The sequence below is a fragment of the Grus americana genome, chromosome 2 (assembly GCF_028858705.1).
Source record: "Grus americana isolate bGruAme1 chromosome 2, bGruAme1.mat, whole genome shotgun sequence".
NCBI classification, from domain to species: Eukaryota; Metazoa; Chordata; class Aves; order Gruiformes; family Gruidae; genus Grus; species Grus americana.
The window spans coordinates 120086597-120107723 of NC_072853.1; the positions used below are offsets into that span (position 1 = coordinate 120086597).

General features: G+C 38.8%; 1 protein-coding gene across 5 annotated transcripts in view; it reads right to left on the reverse strand.

Moving 5' to 3' along the window:
* TRAK1 (trafficking kinesin protein 1) overlaps window positions 1-21127 on the reverse strand; it is a 130333-nt gene that overhangs the window by 93630 nt on the left and 15576 nt on the right. For 3 of the 5 annotated variants that reach the window (XM_054815652.1, XM_054815653.1, XM_054815651.1), the window contains exon 2: window positions 10329-10481. The exons of the other annotated variants lie outside the window; for them this stretch is intronic. In XM_054815652.1, the coding sequence (XP_054671627.1) occupies window positions 10329-10414 (86 nt within the window). In that variant the 5' untranslated portion in view covers window positions 10415-10481. The remainder of the gene's footprint in view (window positions 1-10328; window positions 10482-21127) is intronic. 5 annotated transcript variants of the gene reach the window in all.

The window sequence follows — 21127 nt, forward strand, 5'->3', positions numbered from 1 at the left end:
CATCATTAAAAGAGAGAATTTTTAGAAAAATACCTCTATATTCTACATAGGCACTGACTTCCCCGAAATGAAGTCAATCTATTTAACTCCTTCTACAGTTCATGCAGGAAAAACTTCCGATTTAAATTTAGTCATGCTTTAAGCACAAGCAAGTTGGCATATTACAGTGTATCTGCCCAAGGGTTTGACGTCCAAGAGCACTTTCAGCAAGACACACTGAAATGACGTTAAAAGCATGCCAAATAGCAGTAGAGATCTCCAGGCCATCAACTGCCCCATACAAGTAACAGTTTTGGCTTTAACAAATTCTTGGGTCATCCTTTTGATCAGACGAACATAGCAGTCCAAACAGTTCATGCAGCAGTTCAAGCAGAAGACAAGACTGTATTCCAAAGAGAAAACTGCAATATTTCCCCCACCAGGATGCAGGGAGTTAAACACTGTAGTTATTCCTACTGCAGAGTAGAGACATGGGTACGCAGACCACCCTTACTTCCCTTGCTGTTCTGGATCCAGACTCAGTTTTCAGAAACACAGTATTTATTCATCTATACCAACTGCAGGGTTCAGCAAAGACACAACCCCCAATTTCTACTAAGAGCCATTTTCTGTTATCCTCAGTAAAATATTCTGCCATCACTTTGAAATAGTCGCTTTATAATATTCCATTCTTTTTCCATGTGCTCTTACGCCTCTAAGGTCCCATGGCCCATAGTGGCGAAGCTCAGTTTTCACACACCTGTCCCTCACCATGGAAACAGAAAAGGAAGAAAAAAATAGTATCCACATACCTCATTTGAATTATTAAATAAAAATTTATCAAAATACCCTACTGATATTCATCATTAGGATGGAATCTCCACAGCCAAAACAGGAAGAACAGTAAGTTTCCCATGACTCAGGCCTAGCGGTAAATCCCTTGTAAACTTCCATCTTTGTCAGCACCAGCAACTGATGTGTCAAGGCCAAAATAAGCCACCGTCCTATAGTTAAAAAAGGCAGCCAGCTTTTAAGCAGCAGTAAGTCTAGCACAGCCCCTCTAGGTGAACGTGTTGGTAGCGACAAGCTGCACCAGAACGTTCCTAAGAGCTCTTTCTTTTAAGAGATCCACAGGTTTTCACTGTAAGTCTGCAGTTTCACCACTTGCGCCCTTGCTCCAAAGTTGCTCTTCAGTCCAGTCTCCATAGCCACCAAAATCCACACCAGCTGCCTGCACAGCCTCCGCCTACAGCCTAAACGATCTCTGTGCAATCTGAGAAAGGCACACTGCCACCTTCTCAGTGCGATGAGCCAGTGCTGAAATACCCTCTTCCTCAGTCTTACCCCACCTACACTGGACTACAGTAGAAACATGAAGGTTTATAAATAAGCAGGAGGAAAAGGTCAGCAACTTGACTTGGATCCACGACTTTCTAGGCTAAGATCAGTTGCGCAGTAAGCCAGAAGGGTCAGATAAGAGATTGGTTTTACCAGAACATACCATGAAACTGCATGGAAACAACACAGCATACACCTATACGATCTCCCACAGATTCCTAGTGCTAAATGAGCGTTCATACAGCCATGTCGATATGGAACAGAAGGGTGTTTTACAACTCCCACTGTTTCCAGATAATCTATGCTAAATCTGCAGTGAAATAGGAAAAAAAAAAAAGCAACACAGAACAAGTTCAGCAGCAGGCAACAGATCACCTAACTACTGGCACTACATTTTGAGGGGGATTTTTTTTTTTTTTAAAAAGTTTTCTCCTCCTAACTTCTGCATAACACTATGATTTCAGAGGTTTCCACTCTTTCTCAAGCTTTACGTTGTGTTCAGACCTGAAGGCACTGAACAAAGAACAGAGCTGTTCGTTAGCTTTTCAAAGGCCGAAATACATAGATACCAATTTACAGTGCAATTAAGAAACCATACAAAACCACAAACATATAGCTAGCACAAAGAAGATTATTTTCCTGCTACTAGAGTGCATATATGGTTTACCGGCATGGTGTTTAGCTGCGGCAGTAGGTTTCCAAGTTCAGATAGATTTTTTCCTCTTTCCCCTTGCACAAGTGTATTATTAGATAAGAAGCTTGTTTTTTGCAGTCATGCATCGCAAATACGTCACTAAAGATACATGAATCTGTTTTTCTCAGTTCTTGGATTTTATGTATTTATTTTTAACAATTCTGGTTAAAGTAACGTAGCTGCACATTAATGCACAGTGGTAGAGTATATTCCTACAGACGAAGGCAGGCAGAGAGTTCAGAGTTTGAGAATGCGCTATCCTTGCCTCAAACATATCTGCAGACATTACAGCTACACAGTGCTGCCTGGTCATTCACTGTGCAAAGTAACAGGCAACTAGAGAGGACATTGGCCACATCATTCTTACGTTCCCCAGGGCAGCTATCAAGCTCAGTGACAGACACATGTATGCCATTAGTCTTTAAAACCAAACATTTAACGGTTAGCTACCACAGTACAGTTTGCATTCACCGTAAGTTCCCCTTGCTGCAACATGCACCACCAAAGCCACCAGGTTAACCATTATGCTCGGTGTTCTTCAGACAAATTACAAACAGTTGTAAAAATAAAACTGAACTTCAGCTTAGCAAGTTTGCAAATTACCCAGAATACATCATGTTCTACATGACACGTGACAGTGGACAGAAAACACCTGACGAAGCTGAAGTGTCACATGCAGAGTTTTTTCTATAGTTAAACATCCTACATAGGCAAAGTTGCACCACCAGATTAAGCCCAACAAAATCTACAAGGCTGCACGTGCGGCACAAAAGTCAGTTGCCATATCATAGTATCAGCAGGACCAACGGCCACCAGTCAAAATGAAGAAAGGACCTTTACTGACTGGCTGAAGGAAAGGAAAATATCGTTTGAAAAGTATATCTTTTTAATTGAGAGAAAGGAAAAAAGTATTTTTCCCCCTATCGGGCAGACAACACTACCCCAATATGAAGACACAGTATGGTGGAACATATAAAACCTAAAAATAAATAGTAAAAAGAGAGGTCTAATCTTTCATTTCAGTGTGCCTGAAAACCTTCAATTACATGGAACATATACTTTATGAAACATTGGAGCAACTCACACAGCCTACCTTACTTTATCTTTGGTGTCCCCACAGCAATGAAATACACATCACTGAAATGTTTCTGTTATGTGGCAGCGTTCCCAGGTATGTCATTTAGAGAAGTCTCGACCAGCTTTGAATTCCATTTTAAATTCTCTACCTGCAGATTTTATTTGCAAAGATAAACATTTAAGTGAAGAAAAACACATTCACTCAGCCATGCACATGGAGACTGAAACACTGGGGTTGACCTTTGACTTTAGCACTAAAACAGAAACACACATGAAAAATAAAAAAAGAGTGTTGGAAGGTGGGAGGGAGGCGCAATGTATTTAGGGGAGTCTCACTAACTATCTTGCCACCAGGAAAAAGCCAGCAGCTTTCCTGCCCCAAGTTCATAATGTGGCACATATTCATGTAAAATGGTGGCCCTCTTGTGCTTTGTGTCATCTTTCCATCTCAGCTGTCATTTTGTATAATCGTTCTGTGAATAAGAAGAGATCAAATTGAAGATCAAGAGGGTTTTTTTAAATATCAAATTTTAAATATTAAAAAGCTGCCTGTAGCTGAGTAGCATGCTCAAATTAAAGGTTCCACAATTTATAACAATTTCCTTTTTCAGTGGCATTGTCATATGCATCTCCCTTCCCTGGTTACTCTGCAATCAGGAAAAAGTCTTGCATATAAGCAAACACAGTGCACAAATTAATATAACTCCCTCTTCATCCGAACTGTCTCAGGTCAGAGTCTTTAGAATCATAGAATCATTAAGGTTGGAAAAGACCTCTAAGATCATCAAGTCCAGCCATCAACCCAACACCATCATGCCTACTTTCCACAAACTCATATTGAAGAGCTGCACTTCTCAGATTCATTCAAATTAAAAGGTGCCAGTTTGCTGGGATCCAGACAGCTTTTAAACATCATCGCAGTGAACAAGGAAGTTTCCCCCCCTCATGCAATTCTACCAATTTTCCCTCAATAACACAGAGATTATTCCTAGCTGAACACACGCTAACAAACCTGAGAAACATGCCTTTTCTTTGCAAGTTAACAGGAAACAACTTAGCCAAAAATAGACAAAACAGTTAGGAATTATAAGGTATCTTTTCTCCCCCCTTCCCTTTCCAAACCATTGGCAGCTCCCTTTTACAGTTCTCTGCCAGGACTCTGTCCCTCAGTGACTCTAAGAACCAGACCGCTAAAAATAGCTTCTCAACTACAAGACATGTACATTATCAGTGGAAAACATTTCTGCAGACCTAGTAACAGCCCCACAGCTCAGTCTGATGACATCAGAGACTAAAGAGGCAGACTAAAGAATGGTTTGTCGAGTTAGGGAAGCCTTTACTGCATGCCCATCACAATGCATTTCCCCTCCCCCCAGTGATAACACACTTTACAAGCAATCTCAAGAAACTGTATTGAAAATGTCTTTTTTTGCATTATTAGCAACACTGACTGTAAAACCTGAACATGCTAGAAATACATTGATAGTCTCAAGTATACTTAAATATATATTAGTTTGCAATTCAGCAATCTCCCATGGTTGTTTCTCTGAAGGTCTTTATAAGCAACATGTAGAAACATACATGACATTTTGTAAGCAAGTGCAATGCTCTCAACAGTCAGTTATTTTCCTCACTATAAAACAGTAATTAAACAGAAGGATTAAAAGGCTTGCCCAGGTCACTTTTATATGGATACCTGTGTTGTGGGTTCTGTTGCTTCATTGCATGTTATGATCACTACAGGAAAAACGCACATAAGATCCTCCATGACTCAAAGTTTGGAGCTACAGAATTAAACGTCAGTTAAGAGTCTCAAAAAGGCACATGAGGCATATTTCCATCAAACCTTGATAAGAGAGAATAATTTTGATAGAATTTCATGTAATGAAAGAGTGTTTTAACACCAAAAATACCCAGTTGCTTGTTCCTTTCTATCTCTAGAACTGGGTTCTCTAGTTTAACAGCAAGGATTTAATGGATAAGGGATCCATCTGATGTTCAAAGAAGTTGAGCATAAACATTTGGTTTGCATTTTGGGAGGTAGCTGTAACAAAACCTACTTCTAATACAAATGAATCATAGAGATTGAGTCTGTCCTTCACACAGACATTCACTCACAAAACTTGAGATGGTCATTTCTTGTTGGTAGCAAAGCAATGCAATATTGTTCAATAAAGACAAAATAGAAATATTTCCCTCTTTCCCACCTTCAAAAAGCTATTTTATGCTAACCAATAGATTCTAATTACTTTTAAATTATGGTAAATGCAAATGTAACAGACACAACAAGAAGTAGGTCAGGTTCAGATGTTGCATAAAATGGCATTCTACACTATATAACTATGCTTAAGTGCCATCCAAAATTTTCAAGACGTCTTAAAAAAAAATCATCTTGACTTACAGAATTCATATTTGAGATTTAACTAAAAAAAGACCTTATCTCTCAAAGATACAGAAAGAGTTAGCAAGACTTTGAAACTTCACACACAAAGCTGTCCTTCCTGCATACAACACAAAGTTCTGCAACTTCCACCACTCTCTGCTACCAGAGGACAGTACTGTGACTTACTCAAAGCGGATAGAACAACAGAATTCCTGTGTCATTACAGCAAAAGCTATGCAACCCACCACAAAGGGCCCAGGTCTGACTCTTATTCCCAACCTTATTCTATGTGGCTCATAGAAGATAGCCTTGGTCACAGAAAATTTAAGTAGTGAAACATTCACCATCAACTTAAAAGGTGTTAAACACAAAGGTGTCCTATTTACTCTGCCTCTGCTTTTGTAAAGATGCCGAGGTATTTTAAATCTTCACATGGAAGACACCAGTAGCTTTCATAATGATACCTCCCAAATAGAATCTCCAGTTATATAGTTACAGATCCATAAGCATGGTTACATGTCATTGTGATTGCATTAAGGGCTATAATTTTAAGTCTGGGAGCGACATCAACAATACCTACTCCAGACTTCAAACACATAGTTCAGAAGCATTTTTTCTTGTACAGTTAAAATCCCCAGCTCCTTCCAGACCAACAGTATGATTTTATCCCAAATAAATTCCTGTGCAGAGTTGAAGTGATACTTGAAAGCATCATTTTTTTTTAAATTAAAGATTTAGAGTGTGGGTGGGTTTTTTTCCTAAGCTTAATGTAGATTTTAGCAAAGCAAAACTTTCCATGGGTACTGTAAACATACAGCAAATCCATTCATCCATTTGTTTTTCCCATGACACTTTCATCAGAGGGCAAGTCACATCAGTTACACTATGACCTTCCTACTGATGTTAATGACCATGCCAGAAACAAGATTTCTGAACCAGGTTAAAAATTACTGCGCTGTTGATGTAATAGCTATAATTTGAAGTTACAATATTGGGAAGTGTGCAAGTAAACCAGTCCTTAGGCAGAATTTAAAAAAAAAAAAGCCAGTAGAAATCCCAGTGAATTTGCATCTTTAAGAGGCAGAGTGAAGAATTTGCCTGATCTCAAGACTTTGCCATTTCAAGATAAACACTTAAACTCAATTTTGTTTTCTTTTGTTTTACATTGGAAGGAGGGCACTGAGAGGGTGATTCATCTGAATTAACTTCCCTGCTTTCCTCCCAACTTTGAGAGACGAGCATTTTCCCTACTGCATTAGTTGTCTATTCTCTCACCACTTCAAGAACTTCACTTACGTGAAGAAAAGGAAAAGCCAGGTTCCAAAGAGTCACCAACACTTCTCAGCAACAGGAATATCCTGACCAGAGCCACTACTCGTTTCACCTTCCCAGTCAGAGTTGCCAGGAGCAGTACGAAACAAGTTTACTGAAGACTCACTGAAAACTAGTTAAACCAGAACACGTGCCAGTATCAGAAGACCGATTTTCCTTCACTCTCCCTGGCACAGTTAGGTGTAGCTGTGTAGTAGCAGTTGCCAATGTACTGGATTTCCTGAGAATAAAGAGTGGGGTTAAGGGAGGGAAGCAAACAAACAATCTGGCCAGGAACAAATAAAAATAAGCTCAAGGTCTCTTATATCAATACATGTCTAAATTAGAGTTTCCACATGATATCTGAGCTATCTATATTAAGCCTCTCAGGCCAGTCTTCCACTAAATTAAGCTCTTGAGTGGCTTAAAGTTCACATGATTTTTAGAGCCTAACTAGGCAGCTATTCTTTCTGCATCTCCTGTATTGAAGTTTTTTTGTTAACAACATTTTTCCACTTCAGTTCCAGCTATCTAATGAAACCTTACATGTGAAGTTAAATGACATCAGAAAGCACATTTCATCTCTTTTAGAGCAAAAGGATTTCAGAATGAGGTGGGATCAAAGGGAACAGTACCACAGTTGATGATGAAATAGTTTTAGTATTTAAAAATCTAACAACATGGAAACCATAAGACGAAATACACTCCTATCGCTTCTAATCCTCAGGTTTTCCCAGTAATTCCTGTACAGCCCCACGATGACCAATAACGATTTGAAGACAAGCTGTACTGCTCTAATAGGCCACATATCCACCTCAGTCTTTAATTTCATATTTGAAATGAGTTGTCTCAGAATAATCCTGGCTAAACTCCTAATTAGGAAGGCTAGTAAATGTATTATAAGTTAGCCGCAATACTTTCAGTTCTGTTTAAAGTCTTAATCTTAAGCTACTCTGTTTTCTTGCTAGTCTGCAAAGACTGCAAGTTTTAGTACAGAGCTACGCTTTGCTTTTATCCAAGCCCCCTTCACACTTGTAGAACCAGACTGCTCACTGAACAAGTCCTCCTGACTACAGGGCAGTTTCTAAGAGCACCTTTCACACAGTTTCCTCTGCCTCTAACTCTTCTTCTTAGAGTCTGTGTTAATGTCATGTTTTGGGACACAGTTCACCAGAAAGAACAAAACTGATTTCCATTGCAGTCCATGCCATTGGAGTATATACACTAAACAGCAATGTCTGGGATACACGGGGTGTATGTGTAAATAAAAGTTTGTTGAAAATATTTCTGATTTTAACATGTGTGAAGAGGCAGGTGTTCCTCTGTATTTTAGAGATAAATAAAAACAGCAGGGACAAATTCTGAGCCACCCTGTGATGAATATGAGCACCTCACTGGAAGTAGACTTAACAGAAAGAAACAAGAAGTATGGGTAAGTTAAGTGAACAGGAAGAATACTGTATTTACTGTACCTTTATGTTCTTTATCAGGTGGTGAAACAGGAATTTACAAGAGGAGAAAGTGAGCCTCACGAAAATGAACAAGAAAAATCCATCAAATATATTTAATTCTAGAACACTTTAGATTTTTTTAGTCTGATCCCTATGGACAAGGGCTCCTACTAGAATTGAAGTGGCCTTCAGTTGCAATGAAATCCTACCTGAACTAGTGGGGACAGAGAAGGAGGAGAGTAAAAAGCACTAACGAGAAAGATATTCTTTCTGCCTGATATGAACTCTATCTCTGTCCAGCTACAATTACACTCCCATAATTTGCAAAGTCATGTTACAGATGCTAGCAACTTCAAAAAAAAAGTGTCTCATTTTCTTCCCTTTGCTTTTCTACGATATTCTAAAACCAGCTATAGCACGAAGATTTTTGAGTGTGTTAAGGATTTTGAAGTACTGCAGGTAGTGCCAGTCCAAAGCATTTTTATAGTTTTAAAATGTAAAGCTTTTGATTAAGAAATGTCAACTTCCTTCAAGACAGTCAATCACAGAGCAAGGAACAACTATTACAGGCATTGTTCCAAAGCTGTAAAGCTCCCAACCATGGAAAGGCCCTTTAAATTATTTTGGCTCCGAGATGAAATGGGGTTTGTAACAAAGAGCATGTGAAAAAGTTAAACTTGATTCCTTGTTTTAACTTGATTAGAAGCAGTTGCATATTTTTTTTAATAAATTCACTAAATGCACTCATTCTTTTAACAGAGTTCAGACAGCCAAGTTGTGGAGCAGTAAAAAGAATTAGTAAATTATAAAGAGATTATTACATTAAAATTAATTGGTAGCAAAGAAATTAACAATAACAATAGGGGGAGGGGCATGATCTAAATAGCTTTCCCACCTTCCAGCCACCAGAACATAAGCATGTAATTCTCCAACAGCAATCTAATATTTCAGAGTCACCAAGACTTAAAAAAGTTATTCTTAAAAAGAGTTCTATGAATAAAATAGTTCACAGTGTCCAAAATTAATGTCTTCATTTTTAACCATTTTGCTTTCTTCTGTTTTAAAGTTCTGGTTTCAAATTTAAATATAGATAAGAAAAGCAAACTCAAACCATATCCAGAAAATGAGCTTACTAAAATGATGACATCCCCAGCACAAGTTATCTTGTGTTTCAAAGGAAACACTCAAGCCTAAGCTCCTTATATTGTAGGAATTTCCATTTTAACAACAGAACAGACAGGCATCACTAATAGCATACTTCAGTTAAGTAGGCTTAAAGTTACCAAAGTATCTATCAGCATACATAAATAGACATGGCATATAAATATTAACACATTTCCTGCCTCTGATGCTCCAGGATTGCCAACAGAAATCAGTGACAAATGAGTTGTCCTATGAATATAGGACAAGGAGTATCCCAAATAACTGCAATCTCTTTGCAGCTGAAAGCCTGCAAAACTGTGCAAGTAATTCAGTTTGCACTGATTTGCCTGCTCCTATCACAGCATTTGTTTAATAATAATACCATGACTTAAGATGCCCAAAGCAGTTAATACTTTTAAGGTTACAGATGAAACTGATTCCTTATGTTTTATTCTCAAAAAAAAAAAAAAACCAACAAAAAACCTTACATTGGCAGCACTTTAAATAACATGGCAGTTTACTTTAGACCTTGAGGTAGGGAGGGAGAAAGCAGCCACAATGAACAGTGATCCTTGACCCCATTCAAGCACAGTACACTGTCAATGCCCTACTTTTGCACGTCAAAGCATAAGTCTTTCCCCCTGCCCCACCGGAACAAAACCTGCATCTGACAACACAACAGTAGCTCAGCTCAGCATTATTTGAGAAAGAGGCCAGGCAGCGTTATGCAGCGCAATAGTTGAAAAACAGCATTCAACTAAACTGCCGAGTAAGGGAATCTGAAAAGTACTAAAGCAGCATTTGCCATATTCCCTTCCTTTGTCTGCATTAATTTAAAACATAGCTAGCAATGCTTCTGCACACACACTACATACATGCTACGTTCAAAGCTAAGCTCTAACAGAGACAAACAGTATCAGGGATTACAGCTCTGTAGCAGCCATTGCTGTACCTGGTTTTCAACTCTTTTTGCTCTTGATCATCTGCATAGCATTCTTCTTTTCTTGAGTCTCCTTTTCCCCTCCAGAATTTCACCATTTGGCTAGCAGGCTCGCTTTAAGTGTCGCTTCTATTTGCGTTTCCCCCACATGAACAGTTCTTGATGCTGTAAGGTCATTTGAATGCAATTGTAACTTTGGCTCACACACAAGTTTCCTCGCCCTCTCTTGGCAGAGCAGTTACACAAACTACCAAACTGAGTCAAAGAGAAAGGGTTAGACTACTCCTCTCTTCACACTGCTGCATTAAAACCTTCATCTTTTGAGTGCATTTTACATTCCTAACCATGTCCAAAATTTTTAGTTTGAGCAGAGTGGTATAGACATGTATGCAAACATCTTCTGGACAGAATAAATGTCAGCAAATCATCTCCTCTTAAACATCACATAGAAAGCATAAACAAGGAAGTGTATACCATCATGAAAACACTACAAAATGTTTCCAGAGTCTTCACAACAGTAGTAAGATTTATCTATATAAGAAAATAAAGCAGTACGTTAAAACTGCATACATTTCAAAAGACTAAGGCTTTCTGCTGCAAGTCTTGAAACACTGATGAGAGAACAGAGCTATGAGCTCATCTGGCAATCACACAAATACTCCCACAAATTAAACCCCATTTTGCTTAAATTATCCTCCAAAGGAAAGCCACTCACAAATTTTACCCTCCTCAAAATGGCATTGTTATATAGTGCATGAGCTGTCACCTCAGCAAACTGAGTTTTAATAATTTGGAAATAATTTATCACTCCTCAAGGAAACTATTGAACAATTTCCTTTCTTAATTTCTCCAAGATAGATCACAACAGTTCCTCTCAGACAGCCTCCTGTTACCTCACATTCAGGACAAGCTTGCAATTGCAGCCACCTCTTCTCCCAGCAGCAATTCTCTTTGTGGACGGATCCAACTCTCAGTGTCAAAACACAGGATGCATAAACATTGTCTTCCAAGGGTAAGTCTGCACTAATGACAAACTTTTGAATCTTTGTAGACATGAAACGCAACTCCCTCACTGCAAAACCTCTCCAAAAACAGATGCTCCTTCAGACAAAAAGGATAATGCAATTTTGAACATTTCTCATCTGATCTTGCTTATTAGAAGTGACCTTCTCAAATGTGTCTAACTATATAGACTTTTAAAAAGTTCAATTGTAATTAATTCAAAAGACGCACACCTACATCAATGGTTATTTACAGTGCTTCCTATTGCATCAAGTCTTTGGATGCTGACAACTCAACTCTAATCAAAAGATTCCTCATTTTGGACTGTCTTCTTACCATACGAATCCTTTACACTCGTGCATGTTTTCAGATTGACTTGCATTCAAACATCTTGTTATTCAGTTCAAGACTAAGCATAACTGTATGCTTGGATAAAGTCCAGCCTTTAAGATACATAAACCGTCAATTACTTTATCAGTGGAGCTGCAGATATTCCCAGTGCCTTTTCCTACTGTTTTCCTGCTTCACAACAGTCCTGACTCATGCAGTTTTAAGACATTCAAGTGCAAGAACTGTTATGAGTGTCAGGCTGTGATTACAGGAGAGTAAAATTCACCATATGGTGAATGGTGGATTTGATGAGGTGATTTAAATTTGCAAATGTAATTCTATTCCCATGTGCACTTCTATACTTTGCATTAAGCTTGAACACAAACACGTGCAATAGGAGAAATTAAATTTAAGCCTGATAGTGAAGTAACAAGATTTAAAGTAATAATGAATGAAAATATTTCACGTAGAACTTTTCACTGATAAAAATATTGTACCTGTCCTATTTCAAATAGGACATCTTCCCATCTCCAAGTTATGTATACTGCTTAGTTCCACTGTTAGGGAGATAAAGTTCCATGGTACTGGAATAAATTTAAAAGGCAGAGATACAGAAAAATAATTTTTACAGGAAAAAAGTTTCCCTTTCTTGCCTAAGAGTGCAAAAAAAAAAAAAAAAGAGAAGGAAAGAAATACAGCAGTAGGCCTTCAGCAACCAGTATCTGTTAAAGGCAATCCAGAACTAACATTTGCAGCAATATGCAAATACAGCACTTTAGTGGTGAGGAAATGGAATAAAATACTCTTTTAAAGGCTGAAATTTCAGAGAAAAACGTTTCTTTTCACCAACATGCAGAGCTAAGAAAGGTTTCCTGTTCATATGCTTTGTGTACAAGTTGGGATTTCCACAGATGTGTCCCTGAAATCACAGCAGATAAAGCATCTTGCTAAAATCCATTTTTTGTTTTCATTCATTTTTCAGTTACAAAATTTACTTTTTCTGAAAACTGAGAATTTTTCAACCAATGTTTTTCTTTTAGGTTTCCCAATGAAGTCCATGTAATTGCCATCTTCCATCTGTCTTGCCCATGCATCTGTAGCAGCAGGAAGATTTGCTGACACTATAAGCAAGAATGAACTGACAGTAAGATTATTTATCCATTGTCAAACTGTGTCGCTGTTAAATATTCAGTGAGACAAATTAGGATTTACCTCTACAGCTGACTGCCTACTAAATCTTGTATAGATTTGCTTGGGTTTATTATTTGGCAAAGTTTCTTCTGAAACACAAGTCATTGCTTTGTATGCAACTGTGGATGTGAATTGCCAGAACAGTACACCTCAGACCTTCAAGGCATTCTACTCCATTCCAATTTAAATAATTGATTTGTTGTTAAATAAAGGAATCATCAACTATTCATCTCACTTTCACAGGGGAAAAGTAGTTTCTGTCAAGACACTCTGTTGAGCAGTAGAGTAACAGCAGCAAGCTGTTACTGAATGATCGCCCCCCCCTTTTCTTTTATTCACAAAACCAAAAGGCATTTATAAATCCCAAAGCACATTTTACTTAAGATACTTGCAGTACATGCAGTAAGATTAAATTCTCACAGAAGTGCAATCAGCTTTGCTCCTGAAGGATGGGAAGACAAAAAGATAACAACAAAAGGGAGAACAGCAAAAGACAGATTTAGACACCTGAGCATTACCCCAGATTTTGCAAAATATAAACATAGGACTTCTGTAAGCAAACAAGCAAACAATTATTTGGTGCTGTTTATGCACACATTTTTTTCATGAAGTCACCATTCTGATATTATGAGATCTCTAGTGCCTTGAGGCATTAACTAGATGTCTCCCACCTACCCATAAAGCATTATGCCACCCCAGCAAGAATAATCCAGTACTGCATGACCTACATCATCCATCTACTCACACTGCATATCCTCAAGACTGATTGCTTCATGCTGGTACTACAAGGGTATTTGAAGTAACTCAGGTCTACAGTCTGGCACATCTACTCTTTGATAATCCATTTCCTATGAGGAAAAAAAACCCAAAATAATCAACTAAACAAAACCACCCACCCTCAGAATAAGCCTACACACAAGGCACAACATTTCTTGATTTCCTTTACTTGCAACATATTTCAACTCAACGTTTCTAAACTATTTTATTTGATAAGTTTGTAATAACTTTCACTATCATCTTAGCCTGTTGGTCAGACAGGAAAAAGTCATCGCCTTTTTAAAAATAATCTAAAGAGAGGTTGGAAGAAGGGAGTAGTTGCCTGTGCTAATTACTACCGTTGTTTTACTAATCGCATGGTAACAAAAATTTGTCCTTTGTAGTAACTGCTATTAGGCACAGTGGGCGTAAAGATCCTAACTGAAGTGACGGGCCAAGAAAGTTTACAGGGAAAACTGTGGGTCATTTTTCCAGTGAAGAATATCCCCTACACCACCCTTTCACACCCACACAAGCAAATATGCCTTCAATCCAAAATCCTTCCCCTGCAGCTTCTCTGAAAACACTGTATGTAGGCAGGATAAATTGTTATTCAGAACTAGAACATTTGGAATGTGTCTCAGCTTTTCAGATACCCAGGCACAGTCAGTAAACAGCAGATTATTCTCTCAGCCAATGGGCAGAGTAGTAGATTGTCTTAATATTAAAACTATAAAATAAGTTATGTGGCTACTATAAGAAAGCTATACAAAGTTTAGAATTCATTTAGAAGATCTTGCAAAAATAAGATTGAGCATTGTAACACAGGAACCGTTTTCACTTTTCTCCTCATCCAATGCACATTTGTGGTCTAGTATTAAAAAAGTTAAACACAATTCAACCTCAGAAATAAGAATAAAACAAAAGCAGCTTGTTCCCCTCATAATCCTTTTCTGCCCTGGCAATCCTGCACCACAAAAACCAAAACAGCAACCACCCCCCAAACACACACACTGAGGAAAAAACACTCAGGCCTTTTACCAATCTGCATAATATAGACAGAATAACTCCTGGGGCCAGAAGTAGAAAGCAACAGATTACAAAACATTGCTTCATGCCTCTGTTGTGTGTGGTATCCCTATGACAGTACCCCTCTCACCTCCATCCACCAGTTACACAAAAAGATCACACAGCTGAATTCACCTGTTCCAGACACCAGCATGGAAAGTTTTACTGAGGTTTAAAACAAACCAAAGACATCCTGAAGTCTCCTCCCCACTTCTGTCCTCTTTCTCCATGTAACAGTGCATTCACGACACACATCCCCACACTACACAAGACACTACTAGCTGCAAGTGTCTCTCCACATGATGTCCCAAGTAAACAAGGGCTTTCCAGTTTGAATCAACCACTATGGCTCATTCTTCATATCTAAAGATGGAAAGAACAAGTTCTTCCTTACTTGGGAGCGTGCAAGCTTCCTTTGAATTACATCAAACAATTCATGCTTAGGTTTTCAACATACGCCGGCATGAACAAAGCAGTAAGTTTACATTTAAAAGGAACCTTATCATTCAGTATTAATGTGGAAGGACAGATGTAGAAAACAAGCAGTGATGCTTACTCAGTGTATCTGAATGAAAATGGCTTTTAAGAAAATGAGGAAAGAAGGAAACTTCAATGATCAATTATTAGAGAATTCAGCATATGTTTGACAGGCTTACACAGGTGCCCATGCCAGGGACCTGCAGGGACTGGCTGAGGAACAGAGGTGAGAGGCAGGTACAGCCAGCCCATGGTAAGCAGCAGCAGCTGCAGAAGGCTGCATCAGCCACACGGGAGCCCGCTGTTCCCCATGGCGAACAGGTACCAAGGACAGGATGGCTTTTTTCTGAAATCAGTTTAAAAGAAGACAGGCAGCACAAATTGAATAGACTGTGAGCTGGTTTTACATAAGAATTGGCTTGGTGTCATCCTGATTATGCTAAAAGCCCCCAAAACAGCATCAGGAGGTTGCCAGTAGAAAAACAGACAGAGTACACATGCTGTCCCTCCCTCAGGCCCAAATTCTCTCCACATCCAAATCTGTTATTAAATACTGCTTGTAACTATTAAAAGTAAAACATTTCAGAATAAATATCAAATTAAAAGCAAAGATAAGTATTCAACATTTATGCTTTCATCTGTAATTCCACAAAAAGTTAAGATAAGTGTGCTTTTGGGGACAGATAACTTACATGAGCATTCAGTTGCTACTTGTATTTTAACATGACTAAAGACAATTCCAACAACCTCCTGTATGCCTCTAGGCAGCATAACCCTTTGTTCAGCTTGCATCTGCCGATCCAAAACACTAAACTGACCTCTTCATTTTTCAGATGTCACCATCTAACCATCAGGACTATAAGACTGAGTTTACATAGCAGTGAAGTCAACCAAGGGTCCAATTCTGCCCTCAGTTACAGTCTAGTAATTCCAGTTAGTACAACTGTGCAACTCTGGATTTACACAACAGTAACAGTACAATACAGTAGAATATAAAACTGAAAGCCACTACCTAAAGGACAATTTAAACTAACGTTTTGGCCAACTGCTTAAGTTTAAACTTTCTGGTCAGTTGGGACTCAAACACAAAGCCCCACCAAGAAAAGTAGCCCTATCAGTGAGGCAAGCTAAGCTAAATTACTTGTACTCCAACAACTCTATCTAACCACATATACCCATAGAACATCTAACCTCTCCGTTTGACAGCCTAGTGTTGTATCCAGATATGGCGCCATTTAATTATGAATTGGATTGCTAGAAGAGAATAGGACAGTTAACTTACTGCTGTTTAATGAGCGCGCTCTTGTTAGTTGTGAATACATTCACTGTACTCATTAAATCAGGAGGCACTGGAGTTCTGAATACATCATTAAAAGGATCCAGGAATGCTGCTGCTTTGTTCAGCCTGACTACATGCTCTGCTTCACGGTTGGAAAGTGAGCAAGAAACGTAAACCCCTTCCTGTTGGGCCAGCAGATCTAATTTTAAACTAGGAGGAGGGAGAGAGAGTCAGAGATCTGCTTCTTCAGAGCTTCACTCATTTAGAACACAAGTAAGTTTCTCTTTTTATTGCTGACTTGAAGCAATAACATGCCCACTACTGTAAGATATCAACACAAAGAAGTGGCAAGCTTGGGGGAAGGGGGGGGGGGATATTAAAAAAAAAAAACCCAAACCAACCAACCAAAAAAACCCCCAAAAACCCACAAATAAAATCACAGCCTATCCTTAATATACCCAAGGAGCAGGAGTAGATATTAATCTATCAACTTGTCAGTTAGCAAAATGAATCTTCATAAAACAAATATACACATGCCCCTAACATGGCAGTTCCTACACTATATATTGATTAAGGCTGAAGAGGGAGTGAAATTGGCTAGTAGGCTCCTGTACGTTCACACAGGAGAGATTTAGGACATATGTTCAGTGAGAGGATGAGATTTTCATCTGTCAAGGGCTGATCCATCTACCCACAAAGACAGACACCCACATGAGAAGCTGTGTGTCTAAAGCATTCTAGAGTTAGAGAAATTAAAAGCAAATGGCAACTGTTTAGCTTGAACCCACTGCATGGAAACGTTTTCTGCCAAAAGAGGTACGTGAACCAGCATCACTGATGGCATCACTGGAGTTACAGAGAATCCTGCAAGTTAAGATTTAGCAAGCACAACTGCTTCCTCTAGCACATCCTCGGGAGGGGAAAATGCGTTTCTGAAACATGTTTATAACAAATCCTCTTCTCTCCTTCCACCTCATGCACAGAAAATTGGACAGGTTGCTAGAGTTCAAAATTGGGAGGGAGGGAAGGGAGCTGACCAGGGCTTAATACTCTCAGAGCAAGACTCAGCCACTTTAATCCAAGCAGTTATTTTCCAGTCAGAAAGTTATTGATACTGTAGAAGCTACATAAATACTGGATTCTAGTCAAACAAGGACTGCCACCTACCAATGAAAGCGTAATACCACAAGCACATTTATCAGTCTCCTCCTGTCATGCACACAACAGCTCATTTATTACCTGTTAAAAACATGTTCTAACCAGTCACGTTAGCACATTAGGACTTCACTTGCTCCAAGCCTTCAGAACATGCCCCTGGAGATCATCAAGATCCCGATTTTCTCAGTTTTGCCAACAAAATAATCTTCAGGAAAAAATCCTTCTGATTAAGCAGTCAGGCTTAATGCAACACGCCGTGACTAATCCTCTTAAATTTTCACTGGGTCCTGCGCTGTAATGTCAGTAACACAGGAGACACTGTTCTTTTCATAGGAGCTATGAGACTGTGTGGACTGACAATCTTATTCAAGTAGCAATGGATTCCTCACTGCTAGCAACCTGAGTAATCGATACCCAGGTTTCAGTGCATACACCAGCTTACTCTGGGTACAATCATACAGCAGTATTCTCAAGTGACCGGGTATAAGCTGTAAAACAGTACTCATCCACATGAGCCACCAAAGACTTCTGGGGTCACATCCCATGGCTTTCCACGCTGCAGTAAATGGAGGCACTTAATTCTTTTACACTGCGTTGTGGGAATGGCCTGAAGAATTCTCTGGGTCTCCAATGGTTTAAAACAACATCATTACTAGAAAGTAGAACGGTTAACAGTTTGGGAAGCTCAAAAGAGGGAATCGCATTCAGACTAGACATGGAGATGTATTTCTTGCAAGAAATCCACACCTACAAGTGGGTACTAGCACTTGACTAAAATCCCAGTTCACTGACTTCAGAAAAAAAACAAAACTCTTTAGGTCACCAATATTGTGTTTTCAGTATCAGATAAAACAATGCAGAGTGAGTGTTCAAATTTTCCTGATCAGTTGTATGGTCTGTACCTGTAACATGCGGAAAGGAACATGCACAGAGAAACACGACAGCCCCAACAAGAATTACATATTAGATTATTTTGGGTACTGTTCTCTTTAATCACACTAAAAAGCTCTGTGTAGGAGAGCTATCTGATTACAGTTAGGAAGCTGAGATGGACAAATAAAAACTTATTAAGCGTTGCATTTTCTTCCCTTTGTGCTTAATACAGGGCAACTCATGCAGCATTTCAGCTTGTTTAGCTCAAAAAACACCACACACTTTAATGACAGAAAGGAAGAGATGATGCACAGGGAATTGTTTAAACATTCGTTGCTCTGCTTAGCAACAACATGCTTACATGGTTAAAAAAACCCATAACACAAGAAATACAGAGACATACTTGTTACCCGTTATAAATAGTTCACATTCTTCAGCTCCTCATACATCTTTGGTTTGCCATTTAGTTAGTCTTGCATCTTTCTGGTAGATACCTCCTTTTTGCATTTTGTACAACACAGAACATATCAGAAGTCCACAGAATACTAAGCAGCTTGCAATTTCTATTTCAAAGATATTTAAACTGGTTAAGTGACCTCCAGAGGGGACACAAATTACACATTCAAAACAAGACATATATACTCTTTTCCTACTATGAAAAAAAAAACCCCAAACCATGCTTTTCTCCATCCTATATGCTACATCACTACAACAGAATAAGCAGTAGTTCCATTCACAGATTTTAATCACCACATTATTAATACGTCTTTGCTCTGTGCGCATTACATCCTACATCTCATCACATACATTCAAAATCTTTGGAGGAACAGCTTCACATTATATACATAGACAAAAAAGTAATACAAGGGCCCTGTCTAAATAGCAGTGCCAAAGAAAATAGAAAATAAGTACATGAATGGCAGAACACGTGCACCTACAGACTTGAGTCCTGGCTAGCCCCCCCCTACTTTCCAAACAAAGCACTGGTATTCTCATATGATCACTTTTTTGAACTCTACTGTTTCAAATACTTCAAATGGGGTTTTGATATATGCAAGTTAACATAAAATATCTTGCCCAGTTGCACAGGGGAAAGAACAAATTAAAAAAAATATTTTTTGCATGGAAAAACAATTTGTCAGACATTTCTTTTTCCATGTACTCCACTGCACCATATGTGGGGGCTGGAAGAGAGCCTAAGAACATCTGCCACAGACTTTAAAACCCCTAATAATAGCACAGCTGGTGTCCCCAGTCTAATGATCTCAGCACAGACTCATGTGACCACTCCTGACTCTGGCCCCCAAAGCCAGGCAAAGCACAGAAACACTCAAAGGTTGGACACATTCATTCATTCTCAACTAGATTTGCATTTCACAAAAGAACCAACACAGAAAGCAAGTTGAAATGCTTACATTTCAAATAGTTCAACAGTCACTGTTTCTGTAAGATTTCCCCGTGCTCCTTTCATTAAATACCAGTTTAGCAGAGCACTCCCTATTCCATAAAATGAAGCTACTCAAGAAAATAACTGCAAGTCTCAGTGATTCAGGGTTAGAAACATAAAATGCTTTAATTGCATTTAACTGTGTTACAGAACTGTTGGGGTGGTTCCCCGCCCCCAAACTCATACACTATCTTCCACTCCTGTCCATTTAGTTTACTGACAAATAAATGTTTCTACCTGCTTTCTTTAAAACATGTTCAAAAGCTGGTTTATAGAATAGAAAACCTTTATTTCCAAAGAGAAAAAAAAGAAGGCAGAAGAGTAAGGAAATCAGGAAATGGAACTATGTTTTATCTGACACAGAGTCAGCATTTGGCATTAACGGATGTTTGTCATACTGATGTTGTAGAGAAAGGTCTGCAATTTCCCATTCCCGAAGGACATTGCTAGCAAAATGATATGACACTCTGTGAAGGTGGGAAACAAAGAAAGCAAAGTTTGGGTGGGGGTGAGGTGCCTCAGACTTTCATTACACTTCAGTTCACCCTCTGTCCTCTTTACTCTTTCATCTACGCAAAAACATAGGTCGCTTCTAGCAGTCTGCAGGCATGAGTTCAGTTTATTATTTAATATACTGTGTGCAGGTGCACATGAAAGACTAGACCTGACCCAGTAACTGACCATCTCCAGCACAGACAAGAGAGGCAAGCATTCCACAGCCAAATTCAGTCACTGGCGAAGCATGAAGGGGTGGCTACTTTAGCAAATTACTGTATCCACAGTAACAACAGACTGAATACTGAGCTCCAAATTCCAAGAACAACCCATTTAATCAGTCTACTATAAAACACCAATATGTGACACTAACATCCTCATCAAAGAATGCTTTCATTCTCATTTCCCATAAGGGAGAGAGGGGACAAAAACCCAAAAGCAGATAAAGACAATACTTTATAAATTCCCACACTGTCCAACAATGCTGGCCCACTTCAAAATAACAGCCATTTAGCAGATAATCTTTCTTAATTTGCACCACATCATTGAACAACAAAGGGAAAAAGAAGAGAAAATACAGAGCAAGTTACTTTTTAGTTTTATATAAAAGCACTGAAGCCTGAGAAAGGCTAATACAGGAGATGAGCCCTGTTACAGTAATCAATTTGGCTGTGACATACTTACAGTCATGCATCAGTTATGCGCCTCACTCCTCTGATAGCCCTCTATCTGACC